At 43.0% G+C, this 26,333-nt stretch overlaps 1 protein-coding gene across 1 annotated transcript in view; it reads left to right on the forward strand.

The window, feature by feature from the left end:
* ADGRV1 (adhesion G protein-coupled receptor V1) overlaps window positions 1–26,333 on the forward strand; it is a 732,030-nt gene that overhangs the window by 462,780 nt on the left and 242,917 nt on the right. Inside the window, exons 76-83 of the mRNA XM_073580638.1 lie at window positions 2,130–2,247; window positions 5,655–5,826; window positions 9,233–9,475; window positions 10,068–10,475; window positions 11,751–11,935; window positions 21,790–22,036; window positions 23,400–23,539; window positions 25,726–25,886. Of these exons, the coding sequence (XP_073436739.1) occupies window positions 2,130–2,247; window positions 5,655–5,826; window positions 9,233–9,475; window positions 10,068–10,475; window positions 11,751–11,935; window positions 21,790–22,036; window positions 23,400–23,539; window positions 25,726–25,886 (1,674 nt within the window). The remainder of the gene's footprint in view (window positions 1–2,129; window positions 2,248–5,654; window positions 5,827–9,232; window positions 9,476–10,067; window positions 10,476–11,750; window positions 11,936–21,789; window positions 22,037–23,399; window positions 23,540–25,725; window positions 25,887–26,333) is intronic.

Genomic DNA, 26,333 nt, shown 5'->3' on the forward strand with positions numbered 1-26,333 from the left:
TTGCGGCTGTCTAAAGCCCCATCACACACAGCGATCTCACTAGCGAGATCGCTCCTGAGTCACAAGTTTTGTGACGCAGCAGCAATCTCACCAGCAAGATCGCTGTGTGTGACACTTATCAGCGACAGGCCCCCCTGCCGTGTATCGCTGATCGTCCTGGAATGGCCAGGACATTTTTTTGATCGTTGGTCTCCCGCTGGCCAGCACGCATCGCTGCGTGTGGCAGGCGGGGGCGGGAGATCAGCGAGCTGGAGCTGGTAACCAAGGTAAACATCGGGTTTCTAAGCGCCACGTGGCGCTTAGAAGCCTGATGTGTACGTTAGATACCAGCGTGCTGGTGCAGGGAGCTGGTAACGCGGCGCGGTGCTTAGAAACCCGATGTGTACCTTGGTTACCAGCTCCCTGCACCAGTGCGCTGGTATCTAACGTACACTGCGGGCAACTAAGCGCCGTGCGTCGCTTGTTACCCACGTGTCGCTGTCCTGATCGCTGGTGAAGCTGCCTGTTTGACAGCTCACCAGCGATCATGTAGCGACACACCAGAGATCCTGACAAGTTCATATCGTTGTCGGGATCGCTGGTGAGTCACAATGTGTGACGGGGCCTTAACAGCCGCAAAACATGCAGCCGCAGGGACTTGAACATATTTTCCTAACTCTCACAAAGTACTCAGATAGTATCTGAGCATGCTCGGATAGAACATTACTAGTGATATCCAAACTCCAGTCCTTATGACCCCCAAAAGATCATGTTTTCAGGATTTCCTTAGCATTGTGCAGGTGAGAGAACCTGAGCCAATTTCTGATGCCTTGATAATAATTCCATCATCTGTGCAACACTAAGGATATCCCGTAAACATGATCTGTTGGGGGCCATGAGGACTGGGGTTGGGAAGCACTGGCCTAGTAGATCAATGGGCAGATCAACTCCTAGTTCACGTTTAATGCACCAAATTGTGTATCGGAAGTGGAAGCTTACATTGAATTTGGTCTGAAATTTTCCCATACTTAAAATCATTTCTAGATCTTCAACTTCTTTTAAGTATGTGTTTCTTACCAATACATCTTAAATTAGAAAGGAAGCTCTTCCAGGAATAACCCATTGGGTTATGCACATCATGTGTAAGATTGATTTACAGGACACAGCCATAAACTGTTTGGTTTCACAATCACAGCGACACTGTCTTGAGTTCACCTAACCAGATATACCCAATAGATCATCAAAAGGCACAAAGTTAAGCAATGGAGTTTGGCTGAAATATCTAATTCTAGACCAGCAAAGGTTTGAGATCTACACAAGATAACACTCAGTGTGTTATGTCTGCCTACATCTCCCACATCAGAGACATCAGAGGATATATTCCCATTTTAACATTTTACTATGTTGCGTTTATAAAATATGTGAAATCATGTATAACTGAAAACTCCATGTGACCAGAATTACCGTGCCTCTACTCATATGCTTTATTCAAGCATGCAAGGAATATTCTGATATTCTGTCCATTTTTATCATGAGTTTAATAGAGGCAGGTTCAAGTTTGGGGTCTGCTGTCTCAGCATGGTGACATGTAGCAGTCAGTTTATCTAAAGTGGCTGATATTATTTATCTGTACTTAGATGATTGCTAAGGACTAATGTGCACTTACTTCACCGCATGACTCTGCTGTACGAAATCTGCTTATCTGTGATAAATTTGACCACAAAGATGGAAACCGTTTTAGATGAATACATCAAGAGTTAATGGAATTTATCTGCTTCAATTATGGTTCTTGCCAATAGACTACAGTTTTTGCAACCATGTCAAACAATTATAAAGTGATATTCATGTTTTTCATTAGATTCACATTACAGCCTCTACAAGGCTCATGGCCCCGCTGCAGCTCAATGAAGAATGCTATATTTTATATTTTATTTTACGTTGTAGCCGAAGGAAAACCTTTGTAAACTTTTTTTTTTTGTTTGAAAGGCATATAGACGCCTGCAATGACAAAAATCGACACATGGAACAACATAAAAAAAGAAAATTGATCAAAACTGATCCGTTGTTCTGTTATGCAAAAAAAAACCGGACATCTGAATGAAGTCTGAAGGGTGATACTTTGTAAGTGACAGGTCTGCTTCATCTTTCAGGAAATGACATACAAAATGGCATCTTGGGATTTTCTATAGAGTCAATAGATGGCCTTGTGCTTGATGAAGATTCGTCAGATAGGACAACTCAGTTAAGAGTATCCAGACAAGTAAACAGGTTTGAGAAATTTGCTCTATTACACAGCGATATACAATATTTTTCCTTTTCTTGAAGTGTCAGATAAAGAGAACCTGTCAGCAAGGTTTTATCTGTGTAGTAATGTATGTGCCATTGTCCCACAATTGGAACGATACCTATGTCGCCCCGATCCTTTACTTACTGTACTTTTATTCATTTGTAAATTGGACTGTGCATGCACTGGCTGTTGCAACCATGGCTCTTCCTTCTCTTTCTGTGACATTAGCTACAAAGAAAAGTTTCTATCTCAACTGTCTATCAAACAGCTTAGCGGGAAGAACTGAAGCCATGGACCATAAGTGCACTTCCAAGTATTGATTTCTCTGCAATGAACAACAGATCAGCTCACTATAGATATCATTTCATTGTTGATTAGTGTCCTATCATTTCACTACCTCTGGTTTCCCTCTTAAAATGCTGCCTACTGCTCTTTTAATCCAAAAAAGAGTCCTAAAATTATATTCTGGAATATAGTGGTTTGTCGTCCTCTATGTATTCTGGGTAGACGTAGCAGTGACATACTCTGTGCTCTTTACTGTGTAACAAAAAGAGGGTATTTATATAATACTTTTCTGTGAAGAACTCCATTCAACTTAAAGAGCATTTAGGAGACCAGACACTGATGTTAGATGATAAGATCTGGTTCATAATTGCCCAAAATGGCTTTGCATTCTGCAGTATTAACATTTCCCCTGACTGGAAAAAAGGACCTCCCAAAAACGTCTCAAAACAGCCTCGCACCACTATTCCCTGTGACCAAATTTTAAAGCAAGTACTATACATTCCGGTAGGAAGTACTAAGTTAAAAAAAGCCTCCCATGAACTTTTTTCCGCTAAATCTGTGTATATGTGCATGTAGTGTAGTGTCAGTGTGTTAATATTCTCATTGCCGCCATCTTTTCCGGGATCTAGTGCTGTTCTGCTCCTCTTTTCAGTGATGATGCTGCTTTTCACACTTTCTGGCTCACTCTGTGCCCTATCCGTGAGCCGGAAGTGTCTGTTACACTGTAAGTCTATAGGGCCTCGTTCTGACACTCCATAGACTTACACTGTACATTGTCACTTCCGGGTCATTCAAAGTGCAGTGTGACCTGAAGAATCTGAACTGCAATGACGTCACTCAAAAGGGGACCAGAACAGCGCTGGATACCGGACAAAATGGAAGTAGGTGAGTACATTAATACAATGACATTACATTACAAAAAGTTATTGGAAAAAAAAGGTCCATGGGGACTTCTTTAACCTCCAAACCTAGATTCGCTTGTCAGACCTCCAGATAGAAAGGACCATGTTTCATCTGCTCCTGATGCTAGTGGTGGTCAGCTTTACACCACTTCATCCAGTGTTTCCCTTCACAGTAATAGTGTCAGGACTCAAATGTCAGGACCCTGTCAGCGTCGGCAAACTGCCACGCCGAGCAGGGTGACTTGACCCCACTGTGGGAGAGCGCGGGGTCCAATACAGTAGTGACTGTTCAAGCAGACAGGACCTGCGGCACTGAAAATAGTAAGGAGTCCCAGGACCTAGATCATGTAACTGCAGGGGGCGGGGCTTAGCGTCCTACTGCTGCAGATGATATAATGTACCTACTGCAGGGAAACTGTAGTAGAGGAAAACGCAGGTCAGACAAGCGAGGGTTCGTACACGGAGAGGACTGTGCGGTACCAGAGGGACGAGCAGAGAATAGTCAAGTCACAGGCAGTGGGTCATACACAGAGAGGTAGCGCAGTACAAGAGGAACAGGCAGAACTCGTAACAGGGACAGAACCGGATCAAAACCAAACAAGCAAGCAAGATATCAGGCACAAGGCACACGTACGCACGAGGTCAACTAACTCAGCCGACGGCAGGAGTATAACTGAGACTGGACCTAGGTCAAGTGAGCATTAAATAGCCGCCCTCTGCCAGAGAGAGGCAGAAACAATTAACCCCTGTCTGACCAGGACGGGCCAAAGACAAAGCCCATCCTGAATCATGTCAAATAGCACTTACATTTGATTGAGGCAACGGTCACATGTCAGAAGTTTTACAAAGTGACAAAGGTGGATCCTAGAGCAGTGACATTTTTCAAGTCATTGGTGTGCTCTTCACAAACCTTACTGCTAATGCTTGTCTATGCAGATCACCCGGCTGTGTGCTTTATTTCATGCTCCTGTTTTCAATGGGTAAATAATATAACGCATGTGAGGCTCTTTGCTATGTACACATTCACACACTGTGTAATCAGAATAACCACTGCGAAATATACAGAGCTGTACCTAGTAAATAATAGAGGGGATACAGCCACTATCGGACGACCTCTTGTGAATTCTAACAGTGTGCTGAATAAACTTAGAAAAAAACATACAGCGGGCACGGTTCCTCCACTCTGAGCGCTGTGTCCCTTGGCACTTTAAGGGCCTTGTGTAACGGGGTCTTCCAAGCTGGGGTACCTCTTTCAGTACCACCCCGTGTTTTCGGAGGTCCGCTCTGCGTTGACTGGAGTCTGAATGAAGGACACTGGCTAGAATTCCTCTGAGTGCATGGGCGCATATAAAAGATCACTGCTTCTCCATGTATTTCCAGTCTGACAACACTTTACTCACAGGACACAGAATATATCACACAGATACAGAGGGCCGGCCAATAGACAAGCGTCAGGCCAGACATGCATTACAAAAGCAGAAGGTGGCCGGAGCCTGCGTATGTTTACTGTGGGAATTACAAAGGTAGGGGGAGGGTGGACACTGCTGATACATTAGGGACATGCATCTCACATGGAACCTATTATATATACATATAACTGCACAACATATTCTGGGTGCTGAGTGGTTCTGTAACACCTTGTTTTTGTCTCGTGACTCGTGAGTGCTGCAGACAAGCCAACGACCAACAACTGCTGATGGGCAGCAGCCGTCACTGTGTCATCTGATGTAACAGTAAAGGCCGCTACCCATCAAGGGCTGCTGATAGTCTGCAGCGTTTATTTGACATAAACAAGTTTGCAAGATGCAGCGCTCAGAGAGAAGGAGCAGTGCTGGCATAGGAAATAAGGACACTTTTTCATATCTTATGTGACAAACTTTGGGCAATTTAAAAGTGTTTATCCAGTAGTGGACATCTCCTCCAAATAATGAGTGCAGGTGACAAGTTAGACCTCCACCGACCTAAATATGCTCCATACTTTGTAAAACTTTTTTTTAATCTTCTGTAACCCCAGACTTTATAGCAACTAAAGCATTTTCTTGGCCCTTAATGCTAAAATGTGCTTGGCCTGAGTCTAGGGTACCGCTAGAGTTCTCCAGTATTTTTTTTTTTTTTTTTAGGAACATGTTGGTTTTGTTTTCATGTTGCGGAAAATTGACTTTTTCCAGTTCTGTTGGTAAATATGTATTTCTTGACTTCAGGGCATTTGAAGACGTGAAGATCTATTGGCGTGCAACCTTTAATAAAACTTCAGTTGAACTTTCCAAGGATGATGTGAGCCTAGTTAATGAACTGCAGGCGGTATCAGGATATACCATCTGCACTGCTGGACAAACAGAGTGCTTAATTACTGTGGAAATAAAAGAGGACAAGGTCAGTGCTGAGAAACTGGTGAAGGCTGATTTCATGGGAGCAGACAGAGTGCTCAGCCTAGCAAGCGTGTTCCTGGAATGTGACAAACACTAGAAATTGTAAAAAAAAAAACCTTCATTTTGCACCTTTTATAGTGGATGACATGACATTTTTACAAATTTTAATACTTCCCTTTATGAATATAATTTGTTCTGATCAGAATTAAAAAAATGTCCATTTGATCGTTACTGACTTAGAGAACTTTTCATTAGAAAAGGCCACAAGAAATCATTGGGGCCGCAGTACCTAAGAAGGGTACATGGATAAATATGCCTCTATCCACTCTTCTAGCAGGTCTTATATTGGGGTCATTCGGCAAACATCCCCCTTTACTTCAGTTTTTTTGGACAACATGAAGACATATATTTAGGGATGTGTTTAAATGCTGGTGCCAGAAGATGGAAACAAACCAGCTTTGGTCTGAATATTTGCATATTGGGCTAAAGATAAAGCTTAAGAGGGACCTGTCAGCAGGTTCATGCCTCCTGAACGAAGAACAGCATGGATGAGACACTGTCTATATTTTTGTAGCCAAGTATGTTGAAAAGTCTGGACACGATATTACTCGTATGAATAGTCCAAGAAGTCAATCCCTTGTGGCTTTTCCCAACCGCTCTCCCTCTGACAGTTTTTTCTTACCTACACATAGGGAGTGGCCTGTCTGTCTAGGGAAGTGGGTTGGCAAGAAGCCAACCACTAAAAATATTCATTCCACTCGCATTGTCCCCGGCCGCCTTTTTTCAACATTTCAGAATGAAACATGCATGGTTTAATAACAGCCAGTGTCTGATTCATGCTTCTCATGGTACAGGAAGTATGAATCAGCTCACAGATTTCTTTTAGTCTTCATCCTGGGTTGATAGAAGCTTAGCTGTCGCTGCATTTTGCAAATGTACTAAAGTAAAGAAAATAGTAGTGATAGCAAATTTCCTTCAGAAGTTTGTTCATATTAATGCCAGCACCCAAACCTCCTACTTATGGAGACAATATTTTCATAGTGTTCCCCATGTATGAAAACTAAGATCCTGGTAATTGCAAGCAGTCCATCTTTTTGTTTCTCTAGAAGTTGATGGTAAAATTGCACAGATTAGAAGACTGAGGCTCTATATTTGTAGGTAACAGAACTGGATATCTATTTACAACTTTTAGACTAGGGATAGACAAAAAGCACACATAGGGCATTAACCAAATAGCATACACTTTTATCATGTGTTTTTTGCACTCATCTTGTGATGCTGTGAAACCACAGCACTTGACTAGCTTTAGATAATAATAATCCAGGTACTGCTGCTCTGCTGGTAGGCTAGATTGTTGATATGTCCCAAAGAGAGAAATGAAGGTTTGCTGTGCTACCGGGAAGGAATTCACAGGTTCATCCATCAAGTCGACATGGAGCGAGATCGAGCTGAAGGCCTTTAATTATGATCACAATAATAATAGCACACCCTCATTTCTCCCTTTGGCGAATATTTACAACTTTAGATATGCAGTTGAGCTGAACTTGTCAGGTAACTTGTTCCTTTTGTGCATGTGGTATCTCAATAGAGTTCCTTGAAGTTCTTTAAAAACAGCAGTTTTACTGTGTATAAAGACCATTGCTACCAGGCTGCACTAAGCAGCCAAACTTCTACTGCAAGAAGACTATGTGCACAAAGAGTCTTTTTGCTGATTATTTTGGAGCACAAAAATGAGCCAAAACAACATTTTTGTATAATTTTGAGATTTTGAGGACAATTTGGAGTTTCCAATCCAAAAACTCCTTGAAATACTCTGTATGACCAAAGTTTATTTGAGTTGTGGATTTTGGAAGACTCATTACTCTTCCAGATGTCAGGAAGTAAGGATATTTACATTGAATCTAATTAGCCATGAAAATACTGTTTCCTCTACAATGGTCCACTGCTTCCATCATTGCTGTTTCACATGGTAGTGACGTAATGACCATTAACATATCATGTCACATGCCTATGACAGCCAGTTGTAGCACATGGCAAGCTAGTTGTCAAGAAATCCTAAACCATGGAGGAACCTCAGAACTGAACATTTCTGACCTCACTGCTTATCATATAATATACACTCACTGGCCACTTTATTAGGTACACCATGCTAGTAAGGGGTTGGACCCCCTTTTGCCTTCAGAACTGCCTCAATTCTTCGTGGCAGAGATTCAACAAGGTGCTGGAAGCATTCCTCAGAGATTTTGGACCATATTGACATGATGGCATCACACAGTTGGCGCAGATTTGTCGGCTGCACATCCCTGATGCGAATCTCCCGTTCCACCACATCCCAAAGATGCTCTATTGGATTGAGATCTGGTGACTGAGGAGGCCATTTGAGTACAGTAAACTCATTGTCATGTTCAAGAAACCAATCTGAGATGATTCGAGCTTTATGACATGGCGCATTATCCTGCTGAAAGTAGCCATCAGATGTTGGGTACATTGTGGTCATAAAGGGATGGACATGGTCAGCAACAATACTCAGGTAGGCTGTGGCGTTGCAACGATGCTCAATTGGTACCAAGGGGCCCAAAGAGTGCCCAGAAAAAATTCCCAACACCATGACACCACCACCACCAGCCTGAACCGTTGATACAAGGCAGGATGGATCCATGCTTTCATGTTGTTTACGCCAAATTCTGACCCTACCATCCGAATGTCGCAGCAGAAATCGAGACTCATCAGACCAGGCAACGTTTTTCCAATCTTCTACTGTCCAATTTCGATGAGCTTGTGCAAATTGTAGCCTCAGTTTCCTGTTCTTAGCTGAGAGGAGTGGTACCCAGTGTGGTCTTCTGCTGCTGTAGCCCATCTGCCTCAAAGTTCGACGCACTGTGCGTTCAGAGATGCTCTTCTGCCTACCTTGGTTGTAACGGGTGGCAATTTGAGTCACTGTTGCCTTTCTATCAGCTCGAACCAGTCTGCCCATTCTCCTCTGACCTCTGGCATCAATATGGCATTTCCGGCCACAGAACTGCCGCTCACTGGATTTTTTTTCTTTTTCGGACCATTCTCTGTAAACCCTAGAGATGGTTGTGCGTGAAAATCCCAGTAGATCAGCAGTTTCTGAAATTCTCAGACCAGCCCTTCTGGCACCAACAATCATGCCACGTTCAAAGGCACTCAAATCACCTTTCTTCCCCATACTGATGCTCGGTTTGAACTGCAGGAGATTGTCTTGACCATGTCTACATGCCTAAATGCACTGAGTTGCCGCCATGTGATTGGCTGATTAGAAATTAAGTCTTAACACACAGTTGGACAGGTGTACCTAATAAAGTGGCCAGTGAGTGTATATATATAATATATATATATATATTTATATATTTATTCTAAATGGTATTCCTTATATATTTGCTGCACAGGTGCCAGAATTTGAGACATATTTCTTCATCGAGCTATATGATGTAAGTGCTGGTGCATTAATAAATGGCAGCACTAGATTTGCCAAAATAATAATCATTGAAAGCGACTCCCCTCGTGGTCTGATCTTCTTCGCTGTGGGGTCTCGAGTGGCTGTTACACACAAGAAGACAACGTTAATCAGTCTGCAAATCTCCAGACAGCCTGTTTCTTACCAGTCCATTTCTTTTGCATATATCATAATGGTGAGTTTGTTATAATGTTCTAGTGAAGCCTAAGTTTGTCATTGGGTGCAAAATAATCACTAGCTTTTCTGTAAGACATATGCATCGCAGAAGATATGAATATTTTTCACATTCACTGGAATACAAACTTCTCCTGCTTCCTAAATTTGAGAAGTAATTGGAAGGTAGCTTTTCAGAATAAGTTTCAGAATAATTGGGAATGGTCCTAGAGGGGCAGTAGTGGAGCTTCTTTTATCACAGAGTCTGTAAATTGCATATTGTTGAGCAGCTTCGCCCTGGCGCAGTTATCTCTCGCAAGCGGATTGGTGAAAGATTTACATTAAACAAGTGATTTTATAATGTATGACTAACATCTGCACCACTTTCCTGTGATGAGTAGTCACATTTGCAGAAAATCTCACAAATTTTTCCATTTCTGCATATTTTGGACGCTCCTGTGTGCAGCTGCAACTTCATGCATTGAAAATAAGTATGCGCACTATCCTATCTAATAAAATGAACTAGGGCTGTGTAATTGTCAGTGTATAGAACTAGGTCTAATGGTAATTCAGTCCGATGTGTAACAATGATTGGTTGATTTGTATTTCTTAAGGAACTGCAAAGATCTGAAGTGATTGGACATACCGTGATTTATACGGCCGTTGCAGGACGAGATTTTACAGGTTCAGAAGGAAAACTTACGTTTCATCCAGGACAAAAAAACCTTGTTCTGGATGTCACTCTTACACCAGAAACTGCATCACTCAATCCTTATCCAAAGCGATTTCAGGTTTTACTTGTGAATCCCACCGGAGGTGCCAAAATAGATAAACAATATGGGACCGCCAATATCACCATTTTGTCAGACTCAACTTCTCAGTCTACCTGGGGATTAGTTGACCAACTCCATCAACCCTACGATGAAGTTATTGTGAACAGGGTTCTTCAGACCCTTAACAATAAGGTCGGTGCAGAATTCACACAGGAACAACTTGGTGCCACTATGAGTATCCTGGAAAAGGTAAAAATACAAATGTACAATGTGATCCCAGTATTACTTTGTTTATGATTTAATTGTACTGTTCATATAGATCTACATTTACATACCACATTTTCCTTAAAATTCTCACCAGCCCCTGTTATCTACTCTTCCTGGTGCAGCTTTGGTTCTGTTCCGCCATCTTGTGACTGCAACTTTTGACTGACCGAAACTCAGAGCTAACAGTCTCAAGCTCTCAATGTAAGACTTACACTGAGAAATTACTTCTGGTCCGATCAGCAATCAATGGAGTAATCTGTCTAGTCACAACTAGCAAAACAGGACCGGAGCGGCACCGAGAACAGCAGAAGACGACGACTGGTAAATATACTACTACAGGAAGGGAACATACACTAGTGTTACCACTCTGTCAATGAAATAAAAAAAAAGAAATAATGCTGCTGTCAGAGAGAAAGAGGGCATGGACTCTAGTGCCATCTATTGAGAGCAGCAGTCCTAAAAGTCAATATCGACTCTTTACTGAGCGTTGCCACTTGACTTCGGTTAAGGAGCCAAACCAGAACTCCATTCTTAGATATGAGTTTTGGGATGTTTGCCCCTCATCAGTGCAAAGTAAAAGTATTGGATAGGTTGGGTGACAGACCTAAGGGGTAATGTTTCTGCTTGAGGAGAGTGCCAAGTCTGAGAAGAAAACTTATAGGCCATGCAATGCTTCTGTGGGAGTTTATGCAGAAAGCCTTCAGAGACGAAGAAGGCTAGAAGTGTAATGTTATCTATTAGATGTAGCAATCCTAAAAATCAGTGTCAACCCTTTACTGAGATTTGTAGAAATTCACTTGCAGAGAGCTCCAATTAGTGATGGCTGCAGGCTTCCTGTTTTTGTCATGTACTCTGTGAAGGAAAGCATGGATTTACAGCTATACTGAAAGATTTGCAAATGTATTGATTGTGTTTAAACTGATTGCAGCGTTGACTTTTTATCATCCAAGTTATAGAAAGTTTGAGACATTTAGATTAAGTACAACCTGTATTGTAAAAATGTTTCCACTAAGTGGTGGATGTGGTTTGTCCTCTTGTTTTTGGGCTAAGCGTGCACCCTGTTGATAAATCTATTCCCCGCAGCACAAGTAGATATACTGGCATTGGTGAGTCCATGCTTGTGAGTCTGCCATGGTTATCTTTCCCAAAATGACAAAATCTGACTTTACTCTTTTCTATGACTAGTCATGTAATTTGAGTATTTCTATTTCCACCTGAGCCGGACTGGACTAAATTCTGGATAATTTTCCTTGTCAGGTAGTAAGTGATGGGGAAATTCAAGTTCTCAGTGAAGAGAGCCGCATACTGTTTTACGACATACTCTGTAGTCTTGCTAATCCAGACCGTTTGGACACACGAGGATATAGCCCATTGATTGAAGTTGCTGAAGTTTACGCCTTCTCCCTCCTTGCTGGAGTTACTTGTGGATCCACAAGCATAAGGTAACTGTACCTGGCTGTATGAAAAAACTAAATACATGCATTCCCAGAATATATGGCCTAGGATGTCTATGATGAGACTATGAGACTTGTTACCTTCAATGTTAATACATGAAAGCAAGTCAGGCCATATATATTGGATAGCTGTCAGCAAACACTAGATTTGGCCAACAAGATTCCTGTGTACAGTACATGTACGCCCAGTTCAGCTCAGTATACGCAGTTGGTATAGGGGCTACTGCCAAATAGCTCTGAAGATGTCTTGTCCTCCCTAAGAATACAACACTGTGCAGTGGGAATCCTACTGCCTGACTCTTGTCTTATCCAACATCAGTGGAGAGTTGGGATGCCCCTATACCAAGGAAGGAAAGCTCTATCAGATCCTGTTCAGTAGTGATCAGTGGCTACACATACCTGTTCCAATGGGCCATTGTATGTGCAGTGATACTCTCCCTAGAAGAGAAGAGATGGAGCATGGCAGCATATCAGATATGGCAGCAATCTACCAGATAAACGTATGCCTCCATGTGACATCGGAGGGCCTTGTGGTACTTCTGTATTCCTATGTGTAGCGTATTGTATGGGTCACTTACTACAGCTTGGAGATTCATGGAGCCATAAGCACCAGGCTATATTTCTGGGAATGGTCTCTAAATTCTGTATGAGGAACACCGCACATATGAGATATAGGAGACGATAAGTCATCTTAGAAAGACTTACGGTATTTTGTCCTGTTAACAAATGCCAATTGACTATGCGAGCTCATTTACTGACCTGTTTTCATTGTTATTATGATCATTCTGTCCCCATATATTATCAAGTTGTTGGTGGCACATTTCCCATTTACATGTTGAGCATCCAGTAGTGTTGATTTTAATGCTGACCTCGATAGTCTGATCACCCGATAAATAAGTATTTTGCTCATTTGTCAGGTACTCAGCGGCACGTTTACACATTCTGGTTATCAGGAATGTCTGTTCTTATGAATGCTCCGTTCACTGATCAGGAAACCGTCTCAATGGACCTTTACCCCTTCATATTAATATTTCTGCTGCCTCTATTATGTCATTATACAATTATCTTTCATTTAGTTACGTTCTCTGCTTTAGCCGACCTCTGCTGATAACTTGTATCTGATTACCCAATAGATAGAATACTTTAGAAGTAGCACTCTGTGTTATCTACATGCACCGTATTTCTGGAAATGTTTGCCCTTTTATAAGATTTCGGTTGAAGCTTTAGGGAACTTGGCCGAGGTCTCTGGGAGTTTCCTTGAGTCAGCATTCTGCAGCTTGTGATTTCCTGACTGTGTTACAGGATGTTAATAGGACATTTCAACAAATGCAAATATGTCTCTCTGTCGTCTTCCCTATATTGTTAGACTATACAGATAGTATCATGATGGTTTTCACAGTCAAGCCCATTTGTCCTTTCAGGTAAAACTAAATAAACTAATAGCATTAATAGAAGATGTTTTAAAACATTTTTAGGTGTAATACAACATTACATATTTTGTGATATGTAAACCATGTCGATTGATTCAAAACTATAAAAAACAAGTGACTGATATTCCCTGACTTCTGGAAGGTAACTAACTTTTCAGATCTAGGTTATTTAGTCCACTGATTTTAAGAGAACCTTTCATGTCAAAAATGCTATTATCTGCAAATATGGGGTTATTTACAGGTTAATGGCACTCTAAAGCCGTGCAAGTGATACATTGAAGGAAGTTAACTATATTCCTCTTAGCAGCCTCCAGCTTTCAGTCATAGATGCGCGGCCGGCACGGCTTCAGTTACCTCTCAATAAACAGTGAGCGACAGGTGTTACCGCGCCCTCACTGGCTGACAGCCAGTTCTGTACTGAAGCACTGCAGATCAGGCTGACAGTCAGTGCTGGGGCACGTTTATAGCTGCCTCTTACTATCTACTAAGCGGTGACTGAAACTTCTCTGGCCGCGCCTCTATGACTGAAAGTCAGAGGTTAGTGGGAAGAATAAGGCTAATTTCCTCTTGGCAGCCAGGCTTTGAATGCAGTAGCTAGGAAGCTTCAGAATGCTATTAACCTGCAGATTTAGGGGGTTTTCACAGTTGATTTTAATTAATAGATCTTCGAATAATAATAACATCCACAATTGGATGTGTTTACATCAGGGCGTCGGAGTTAGGCTGGTTTCACATTAGCGCTTTTTAAGCGCACGCACGGCCGGGGGTAGCTCCGCCCCCGAGCCGGCTCTCTGCCCGGCGTGCCGGCCCCTTGCTTGTAGCGCCGCCTCCTAGCGCACAGCGGCGCCTGCGATCGGCGCACCCTATCTTTAGCATAGGGTGCGCAGATCGTGCGCAGGCCGTGCGCTAGTTGCGCTTTGACCTGCGCTGCGCACTTTTGACGGTGCGCCGTGCGCGCCAAAATCAAATTTTTCGGATTTTGGCGCGCACGGCGCACCGTCAAAAGTGCGCAGTGCAGGTCAAAGCGCAACTAGCGCACGGCCTGCGCACGATCTGCGCACCCTATGCTAAAGATAGGGTGCGCCGATCGCAGGCGCCGCTGTGTGCTAGGAGGCGGCGCTACAAGCAAGGGGCGGGCACGCCGGGCAGAGAGCCGGCTCAGGGGCGGAGCTACCCCCGGCCGTGCGTGCCCTTAAAAAGCGCTAATGTGAAACCAGCCTTAGTATCCATTTTGGTGGAGTTGTTATAAATTGGGCCAACTTCTAAAATATATAATAAATTGTGTACAGTAGTTCAATGCAGGATGTGCTGAATATTTTTTCATAAAAATTTGGGAAAGTTATGAAATGTCTTATAAATGTTTGTTCTGTTCCTGATCTAAGGATTTCAGCTTTTAGTTGATATGAATCTCTTCTACACATTATGTACATGCTCAATTTCTCATTTTTTCAACAAAATGTACAAAACTATTTTTTAGTGACCACATCACATTTGAAGCGACTTTGAGGGACCTATATGACAGCAAATGTCCAAAAGTGACATCATTCTAAAAACTGCACCCCTCAAGGTGCTCAAAAACATATTCAAAAAGTTTATTAAGCCTCAGGTGTTTCACAGGAACTAAAGTAATCTAAAAGGAAAAAATGAACATTTAACTTTTTTTCACACAAAATTTACTTTAGCTCCAAATTTTTTATTTTTCACAAGGATAACAGGAAAAAAATGGCCTATAAAATTTGTTGTGTAATTTCTCCTGAGTGTAGTGCCTTGCGACAGTATTCGGCCCCCTGGAACTTTTCAACCTTTTCCCTCATATCATGCTTCAAGCATAAAGATACCAAATGTAAATTTTTGGTGAAGAATCAACAACAAGTGGGACACAATTGTGAAGTTGAACAAAATTTATTGGTTATTTTAAATTTTTGTGGAAATTCAAAAACTGAAAAGTGGGGCGTGCAATATTATTCGGCCCCTTTACTTTCAGTGCAGCAAACTCACTCCAGAAGTTCATTGTGGATCTCTGAATGATCCAATGTTGTCCTAAATGACTTATGATGACAAATATAATCCACCTGTGTGTAATCAAGTCTCCGTATAAATGCACCTGCTCTGTGATAGTCTCAAGGTTCTGTTTGAAGCACAGAGAGCATCATGAAGACCAAGGAACACATCAGGCAGGTCCGTGATATTGTTGTGGAAAAGTTTAAAGCTGGATTTGGATACAAAATGATTTCCAAAATGTTAAACATCCCAAGGAGCACTGTGCAAGCGATCAAATTGAAATAGAAGGAGTATCATTCCACTGCAAATCTACCAAGACCCGGCCATCCCCCTAAACTTTCATCTCAAACAAAAAGAAGACTGATCAGAGATGCAGCCAAGAGGCCCATGATCCATGATCACTCTGGATGAACTGCAGAGATCTACAGCTGAGGTGGGACAGTCTGTCCATAGGACAACAATCAGTCGTACACTGCACAAATCTTGCCTTTATGGAAGAGTGGCAAGAAGAAAGCCTTTTCTCAAAGATATCCATAAAAAGTGTTGTTTAAAGTTTGCCACCTGGGAGACACACCTCACATGTGGAAGAAGGTACTCTGGCCAGATGAAACCAAAATCAAACTTTTTGGCAACAATGCCAAACGATATGTTTGGCATAAAGGCAACACAGCTCATCACCCTGAACACACCATCCCCACTGTCAAACATGTTCGTGGCAGCATCATGGTTTGGACCTGCTTTTCTTCAGCAGGGACAGGGAATATGGTTAAAATTGATGGGAAGATGGATGGAGCCAAATACAGGACCTTTCTTGAAGAAAACCTGTTGGAATCTGCAAAAGACCTGAGACTGGGACAGAGATTTGTCTTCCAACAAGACGATGATCCCAAAAATAAAGCAAAATCTACAATGGAATGGTTCACAAATAAACGTATCCAGGTGTTAGAATGGCCAAGTCAAAGTCCAGACCTGAATCCAATCGAGAATCTGTGGAAAGAGCTGAAAACTGCTGTTCACAAACGATCTCCATCCAACCTCACTGAGGTCGAGCTGTTTGCCAAGGAAGAATGGGCAAGAATCTCAGTCTCTTGATGTACAAAACTGATAGAGACATACCCCAAGCGACTTGCAGCTGTAATCACAGCAAAAGGTGGCGCAACAAATTATTAAGTTAAAGGGGCCGAATAATATTGCACGCCCCACTTTTCAATTTTTGAATTTTCACAAAAATTTAAAATAACCAATACATTTTGTTCAACTTCACAATTGTGTCCCACTTGTTGATTCTTCACCAAAAATTTACATTTGGTATCTTTATGTTTGAAGCATGATGTGAAGGAAAAGGTTGAAAAGTTCTAGGGGGCTGAATACTTTTGCCGATACCCATTATGTGAGGGAAATTCACTGTTTGGGCGCACGGCAAGGATAGGAAGGGAAGGAGCGCTATTTGACTATTTGAATGTAAAATTTGCTGGAATAATTAGCAGATGCCATGTTGCGTTTAGAGAGCCCCTGATGTGCCTAAACAGTGGAAACCCCCCACAAGTGACCCCATTTTGGAAACTAGACCCCTTAAGGAATGTATCTAAATGTGTGGTGAGCACCTTGAACCCCCAGCTTTACAGAAGTATATAACATAGAGCTGTGAAAATAATCACATTTGACCCACAAAAATGTAGTTTTAGCTCCAATTTTTTATTCTCACAAGGGTAACAGGAGAAAATGGACGCAAAATTTTGTTGTACAATTTCTTCTGAGTACGCCGATACCCTATATGTAGAGGAAAACTACTGTTTGGGCGCATGGCAGGGCTTGGAAAGGATGGAGTGACCTTTGGGAACCCAGACTTTGATGGAATAGTGTCACGTTTCCGCCAGACTTAGGGCCTGCTGTTCCGGTCGCGGCCACTAGGAGGCGCCGGACCGCCACTTTATCGTCAGACTCAGGGAAGGCTGTTCCTGCCTCGGCCACTGGAAGGGGCCGTGGTTCTGTCACGTCAGGCTCAGAGCCTACTGTCCCGGCTTTAGCCTCTAGGAGGCGCCGGTCTGTCACGTCGCCGTTATTTTTAACGATTTAGCGATTTTTAGGGTTTGCAAATTATTACCGAAAATTCATCAGGGGTTTCTCCGAAATTGCTAAACCACTCACGGATTTGACCCGAAAAGGGGCAGACGTGACCAATTGGAACCCTGAGGCAATTCAGGCTTTTGCTACGTTAAAAGAGTGCTTTGTAGCCAACCCAGTTTTGGTTCAGCCTGATCTGGACCGCCCGTTTATTGTAGAGGTGGACGCCTCTGAGGTCGGAGTGGGAGCAGTGCTGTCGCAAGGCACTGCATCACTCACTCAGCTTCGCCCATGTGCCTTTTTCTCCCGCAAATTCTCTGCCACTGAGAAGAATTACGATATAGGTAATCGGGAGTTATTTGCGATCAAATGGGCCTTCGAGGAATGGCGCCACTTCCTCGAAGGCGCCAAACATAAGATCACTGTGATTACAGATCACAAGAATCTGACTTACCTGGAGTCAGCTAAAAGATTAAATCCTAGACAAGCGAGGTGGGCCTTGTTCTTCTCTAGGTTTGATTTCTTAATAACCTTTCGTCCTGGTACCAAAAATGTGAGGGCTGATGCTCTCTCTCGAAGTTTCTGCCCCTCACAGGCTGAGGACTCGGAGCCAGTTCCAATACTGGCCAATGGTATTGTTGTGTCGGCTGTGTCTCTGGACCTTCTGGAGGAGATCCGTAGGTCCCCAGAACCAGCCCCTGACTCGACGCCCCCCCCAGAAATTGTTTGTTCCAGCGTCATTTCGCCTACAAGTTCTGAAGGAGTCGCACGACTCCATCCTGGCAGGCCATCCTGGGGTCAATAATACCGCCAGACTTGTGACTAGGAGTTTTTGGTGGCCAACGGTAGTTAAGGACTGCAAGGATTATGTACTAGCTTGTGAAATCTGTGCTCGCGCCAAGCCCCCTCACAATCGGCCTGCCGGCTGGCTCCAGTCCTTGCCCGCTCCAGAGAGTCCATGGACCCACATCTCCATGGACTTCATTACTGACCTACCACCCTCAGAGAGGAAGACATGTATCTGGGTGGTGGTGGACAGGTTCAGTAAGCAATGTCATTTCGTTCCCCTCTCTGGATTACCTAATTCAGAAACCCTGAGTAAGTTGTTTATTGTTCATGTAATAAGGCTGCATGGCGCTCCAGAGAATATCGTGTCCGACCGAGGTACCCAGTTTGTTTCCAAATTCTGGAGAGCATTCTGCAAACGTATTGGTATTGAATTATCCTTCTCCTCTGCTTACCACCCTGAGACCAATGGTCAAACGGAGCGTACCAACCAGGCTCTAGAGCAATATCTTCGCTGCTATGTCTCGGAACATCAGTCTGATTGGGCGGAACATCTCCCATTAGCTGAGTTCGCTCTAAATAACCAGTACCAGGAATCTATCAAAACCACCCCGTTCTTCTGCAATCATGGTTTGCACCCACGTTTTGGTTCATTTTTGGCCAAGATGTCGGAGCTTCCGGGAGTAGAGAATTCCATACGTCACTTAAGGACAATCTGGTCGGAGGTGAACACAAACTTGAAAGGGTCCCAGGTCAGGCAGGCTTGGGCCGCAAATAAACGGAGGTCCACGGGGCCGCACCTAGGAGTTGGGGACAAAGTTTGGCTGTCTACCAGAAACATTAAGCTTAAGGTGCCATCTGCCAAACTGGGGCCCAGGTTTATTGGTCCCTACGAGATATTAGAAGTAATTAACCCGGTAGCCTTTCGTTTAAGGCTCCCTCAGTCTTTTAAAATTCCTAATGTTTTCCACAAATCCCTTCTCAAGGTGTACCGCTCCCCAATTCATCCCGTCCAGTCCCCTCCTCCTCCAGTTTTGGTCAAGGGTGCCTTGGAGTACGAAGTCCAGGGCATCCTTGATTCCCGTTTAGTGAGAAAGTCTGTGCAATATTTAGTTCATTGGAAAGGCTATGGCCCAGAGGAGAGGTCCTGGGTCCCCGCTAGTGACATTCATGCCAAGGAGTTGATTAGAAGGTTTCACCTCCTTCACCCTGATAAACCGGGTTTTGAGGGTCCGGAGGCCCCTCTTGGAGGGGGGGGTACTGTCACGTTTCCGCCAGACTTAGGGCCTGCTGTTCCGGTCGCGGCCACTAGGAGGCGCCGGACCGCCACTTTATCGTCAGACTAAGGGACGGCTGTTCCTGCCTCGGCCACTGGAAGGGGCCGTGGTTCTGTCACGTCAGGCTCAGAGCCTACTGTCCCGGCTTTAGCCTCTAGGAGGCGCCGGTCTGTCACGTCGCCGTTAAATTCTGGGTCTGCTGCTCCTGTCGCGGTTACTAGGAGGCGCCATGGCTCATCCGGGAGTTATGGTGCTGACAGAGTAAGGGCACCTGCGCAGGCATCTGGTGGATGCAGGCTCCACCCCTCTGTCAGTCATCAAGAGGTTACTGCATCTCCATCTGGCCTGGTCCTGGGGGTGGTACTGATGACATCATCAGTCCAGGAACCTATGAGGGGTGACCTGATCCCTGAAATACCTTGGGACTGGTCTTGCAAGCCGCCGGATATATTCTTGGTTCCCCTGTGTGTTACTGTGTGAATTACTTTCTGACTGACTGACTTTGGCCTGGACTTCTGACTCTCCTTCTGCCTAACGATTCTGTACCTCTGCGACTCTCCTGGTTTATGACTTTCGGCCTGAATCTGACTCTGCTTCTGCCTAACGATTCTGTACCTCTGCTACTCTCCTGGTTTATGACTCTCGGCCTGAATCTGACTCTGCTTCTGTCTACCGTTTTTGTACCATTGCTGCCCGACTGGTTTAGACTCGCATATCTCCACGTTTGTGTCCTGTATTGGAACACCTTTCTGGCGACCGTCCTGCTCTGGTCACTGCTCCTATTCAGACAGCGCCTCCTGGGCTCTGCTATAAATCCAGATCCCTGTATAGGGGTAAAGGGTATCAGTGTTTCTCGGGGTGTTGCCTGGCTGCAGCCCAGACCCGCAGGTGGACGTCACAAATAGTCTGCGGGTGTCATGTAGCATTTGGAGAGCCCCTGATGTGTCTGAACAATAAAAAAACCCCACAAGTTACCACATTTTGGAAACTAAATTTCTCAAGGATTTTATCCTGGGGTATAGTGAGCATTTTGAACCCACAGCTACAACACAGAATTTGTTTACATTAAGTCGTCATAGTGAGCATTTTCATTTTTTTTACGAAAATGTATTTGCTGCAAATATGTGGTTTTCACACTGGATAATAGGAGACAACAGACCCATAATTTGTTGTGCAATTTGTCCTGAACGTGACTATTCCCCATATGTGGTCTAAAACTTCTGCTTGGGCAAATGGCACTGCCAGGAAAGGAAAAAGCGCTATTTGATTGTGAATGCCATGCCGCATTTGAAGAACCCTTGACATGTGAAAACAGCAGAAACCCCCCACAAGTGACCCCATTTTGGAAACTAGACCCCTCACGGACGTCAGCAAGCAGTTAGTAAATAACATTTCCCAGATGTCTACTTTACTTCAGCACAATTTTGAAAATATAATTTTTTTTTTGTTAGGACATTATAAGGGTTAAAAGTTGACCAGTGATTTCTCATTTTTCCATCAAAATTTACAAAACCATTTTTTTTTACGGACCACTTCACATTTGAGGTGAGTTTGGGGGGTCAATATAATCGAAAATACCCAAAAGTGACACCATTCTAAAAACTGCACCCCTCTGACAGCGGTCAGAATTGTAAATTGGCTTGGTCATTAAGTACCAAATTGGCTCTGTCACTAAGGGGTTAAATATTAGGCTCTTTTCCATTTAGAGATTACATTTTTAAATATTCTTTTACCTGTTTGTTTTGCTGTTCCTTCCCTAATTTATTTTGTTCCATATGTAAAATTCTGTCCATAGATTTTAGACTGAAAGTCTGACTGAACTTTTGTCAAATAATACTAAAAATATCTGAAGTATAAACAGCCCAAAATTGCCAGATACAATAAACAGCAAAAGAAAAACCCTTTTTTAATGTTTGATCTGTTTATTGGCCGATTAGACCATCAGTGTCAATATATGGCAATGTATGGGCAGATTATATTAGTTTTTGGTCATTTAAATCAGGGTTCCCCAACTCCAGTCCTCAAGGCCCACCAACAGATCATGTTTTCAGGATTTCCTTTGTATTGCACAGGTGATGCAATTATCAACTGAGCAATATTAAGGAAAACATGATCTGTTGGTGGGCCTTGAGGACTGGAGTTGGGGAACCCTGATTTAATGGATAAAACTTGACTAATTATTGGCTGACGGATGAGTAAATGGGGATAATTTTCTGAAAACGACAACTAAAATGTTCTGATATTTGATACCACTTTGTAATGCAATCATCTCTTGTCCCAACAGAGGGAGGACCCATTTTGACACCTGCCCCCATATCACCATAAGTGCCTATCATTGGTACCCACAGCAAATCAATGGACATAAATTTGATGGAAAGAATGGTGATTCTATCCAGATCCCTGAAAGACTTTTGCCAGTGTTACCTGAGAATACAACCTCAGAGGAAAGCTGTACATATTTGCATTTTACTGAATATAGCAGTCAGCAATGGTTTCTTACAGGAGGACAAGAAAGAGCATTAAATGATAAGGTAAGTGACAGATTCTAGCAGATGATGCTGTCCCTTCCTGGTCAGTGTGCTTCATGGCAGTAGCCTGTGATGCTTGCCATGTTTATTTTTCCTCTCACGCCAGCTTCATTGCATTCTTCTTGGAATCGTGATACAATTAACGTTACCGTTCCAGAAGAGCAATTGGTTACAAGCTTTATTTAGAGCCAGGCACTTGGCTATTAAAATGCTTGTGACATACATGTGTTCTCCATGTCTGAGGGAACTAATGCAAAATTGATATTACTTGGCTCGGACATATTCATTAGAGTCCTGCGTGTTAATTTATTAAGGGCAGTACTCTACTTTTATGGCATAAAAAATATAATGACTTTTTTTTTTCAATGCTAGCGACTTTTTGTGGGTTTATGCTCCTACCACCATATATTAAAATATGAAAAATGTCGTAAGAAGTCGATGTGGCCAGATATTTGCCTGCTCAGTAGTGCCAATTTGATTCTTGAGTATGCTAAAGTTGTTAGGAGGCGTTCGCCACTTCACTACGGGCAACAGTGAAAAAACTGATGTATGAAGTTTTTTCCAGTCGGGTCATACGATTGTGTAGTTGGTGTTCACCAGTAATTCTAAAGATTTACAGAGTCACAAAACGGACCCATCAGAGACACTATTTTGTTAGCTGTGCAGCAAGGATCACCGCCAACCACTTAATGACCGCCATGACAGTCAGTTGACACAGTGCCAAATAAAGTAGTGGCGCAGTTTAAAGGGCTAGTCCATTGAAAACACGTTATCACTTATTGATTGAATAGGTGATAACTTGTTGGTTTGTGAGGATCCAATTATCAGGGCACGCACTGATCAGCAAAATGGGGAACGTTTGCCTCTGATAGAGTGGTGAGTGAATGTGCATGCTCGACCACTCCTCCATTAGTTTCCTATGGGGCTGCTAAGTGCTACACTTTACTTTTTCTGGCAGCTCCATGGAGAATGAAAGCAGTGTCAGAAGGATGTCAGACTTGATGTGCCATTTTGTAATGAGGATAAAGTTCCCCATTTGGAAACAAAAAAGTTCCTTGTTCTGCCAATTGGTGCAGGTCCAAGTGGTGGGAAACCCACCGATCAGCAAGTAGTCAGCTATCCTGCAGATAGATGATATCTTGTTTTCACTGGACAATACCTTTAAAAGTCCTACCTAACAACACCCCAGCCTTGGCACTCAGGTTGGCATTGTTAAGACTTGATGAAGATTAGGAGATTAAAGAAGATGTTTTATGGTCCCGATTTACCATCTGGAAAGCAGATGAATGTTTTTGCTAGACAATATACATTATTACATTTTTCTCACATTTGACAGATCTTGTTTCACATTTTTATTTGACTGCAGATTTTATCAGTGAGTCTGAAAGTGAACAGTTCCTACCACTTCGCCGATGACAATGAGGTTGTGTACAGAATTAATACAGCTGGTGGTCGGATTATTCCTCGCATGTCACTTTGTCTCCTGTGGAACCAGGCATCAGAAAGGTACCAATGTATTCATTCTCGGTGCAAGCATTATGTCGTTCTTGCTTGATAATGCATGTCATACATTGGGATCGAGACTGTTGGGGTTTAGACTAACTAAAACACTCCGTAGTACAGACCATTAACTGTCCGATCTGTGGACAGCATGGTATAGAGAAGGAGACGCGGAGCAGAATAATACATAGTTTTGTTGGAAAAAGTATAAGTTGTCTTGTATTCATTGACATTCCCGGTGGTCGTCAGCTATTTCTGCATGTGCAGTCATACAGGAATGACTGCCGACTGTCAATCACTGAATAAGGCCGCCCATTGCACGCATGTAAATAGACACCAGCGATTTAAATTCATAAAATACAAGTTTTATCACAAAACTGTATCAATCTGATCAGCTCATCTGCTCTATAACATCCTGCTTGCAAATCAGAAACCACCATTGAATGGCTATACCGTTTTATCCAGTAAGCTTGGCACGAGTGTCCTGATCCGTCCATTTAATTTGAAATACATTTTCTTGAACATACATTCCATCAAAACAAAAACCTTACATATATTAGGTATCCACACAACCATAGTAACCTGAGGGATTGGTTTACCAGATTGAGATGTGTAACAAGCAATGTAATGAAAAAAAAAGTATTGCTAAAATGTGAAGAGAAAAAAAAGTTAGTTTTCATTAAATGAGTTTTTTAATATTATAAAAATTACAAAAGGCGGGTATTTTAATAGAGTTACAAGAAAACATATACTCCTCCTTATATTCCCTGCCACTGACCTCTGCAACCAATCTAAAACCCCTATCAGGATATCTTTGTAGTGTGGGAGGAAACTGGAGAACCCACACAAACACGGGGAGAACATACAAACTCTTTGTAGATGTTGGCCTTGGTTGGATTTAAACCCCGGACCCCAGCGCTACGAAACTGCAGTGCTAACCACTGAGTCACCATGTTGCCAATCATGTTGTCATTTTGTCACAAGGCCTTCAACAATAACATAATAAGATCTGTCAACAGCAGCTAGCCTAAATGCCCACCATATACTGTCCGAATGATCAGCTGAACCATTGATTGGCTGACAACTATGTTGCCCGACTCCCATACACAGGAGAGCTCCTGCATTCTCTATGAAGAAATCACTGCCAGACATCTCTGGCGAAATCGCCCATGCCTAATCCCTATCTTTCACAACATCATCTGTCAGGGAACTATCGTGACCCCAATACACAGTAAAATGTTAGTCAGACTTGTCGATATTGTTTGGTTTGACCAATGTCAGTGTAATGTGGATGGGGGCTTTACAAGTGCATTTAGATGAGCGTTAGTGAATGAGCATTCTGCCTCTGTGAATAGAAGATCACTCGTTCATTGGGTGATCGGATCCTTTATACGAGGATAAAAATTATCTTTATGGGCAGCCCATCGCCCCTTGTAAAAAGGAGATGTGCTGCTGATAGCATGATACTGTATGGGGAGAGAGTAATTGTATTAACAATCATTCTGTTCCCAGCAGTTTTTATCGTCCAGTATACGAGTGCTCATTGACTCATATATAGTTGGTCACACACATTAATGGGCCAAAATACTCCTGTCTAGATGTACCTTGATTACGGACCATTCCTTAAGTGGCAGCAGATTTTATTCTTCCTAGTAGTGGAGATGGACCTAGTAGTGGAGATGGACCACAAATACAGTGTTTGACATTTTCTTACGATATAACTAATATGCTATGCTCATGTAAAGGACTTCAGAACTGTAAATAACATGTTTATGCCATCCAGTCCTTTCCGTGCATTATATTCTTACCCCGTTTTGCTGAGATACAGGTATTCCTTACAAGCTGAAGGGAACTAAAATAGTTCTTACCCTGCAGCGATGTTAACTCAATGACCTGCACTATGGGAATGGAGCCTGTCAACAGCGTCTACATGCTCTCGTGTCATCATTCGCTCTTCAAAAAAAATGTGGCTGGTTCACCAAGTGCAAAGTGCTTAGGGTTATTTTCGTCAGGCCGTACGCCTGCTAAGAGTTAATTTCAAGTAATTTTTCAGTTGAGTACATACTTTTACATTGAGATCTGAATACTTATAAGTGTTTTTGACTATTTAGCACTACCTAAGAACGCATGCTTTACTCACAATTATAGCATCTGCTTAACGTGTTAATAATTCTGTATATTTTGTTTTGCAGGTGGCTGTCAAATGGTCAGCTCTGCCGAGTGGTGTCAGACGCAGGCCAGTATGTGGAGTGTGCTTGTACTCACTTGTCCTCCTATGCTGTGTATGCTCATACTGACAAGCTCTCCTCCTATAACGAAGCTTTCTTTTGTGCGGGGTTTATATGCATTTCTGGTTAGTGGATTAATACTGTAATACAGTTATTGTACTTTTCATCATGTTGTGTAAACTGCAAATTGATCTATAATTACCATTGATAATGGGTTATGACCCATAGGCTCCATCACTTTATGATCAGTGAGGGTCTGACCTCTGGAACATCACTTAGGCTGATTTCACACTTGCGTTGGGCAGAGCTGCAGAGGGCTGCGTACTTCCTCTGTTAAGCCCCGCCCACTTCCACACCTCTTCCATTCAGCTCCACCTACGTCGGCATGCGTCTTGCGTACCTATCTTTAACATTGGGTACGCAGGCCATGCTGAGGTGTGCGGATGCTTCCGCTTGCGTCGTTTTGACGCTGCGCCGAACGCAACATGTTGCATTTTGTTGTGGTCTGCGCAGCGTCAAAACGACGCAAGTGGAGGCATCTGCATACATCAGCATGGCCTGCGTACCCAATG

Source organism: Dendrobates tinctorius, unplaced genomic scaffold (assembly GCF_039654945.1).
Source record: "Dendrobates tinctorius isolate UK_male_01 unplaced genomic scaffold, ASM3965494v1 ptg000003l, whole genome shotgun sequence".
Classification (NCBI taxonomy): Eukaryota; Metazoa; Chordata; class Amphibia; order Anura; family Dendrobatidae; genus Dendrobates; species Dendrobates tinctorius.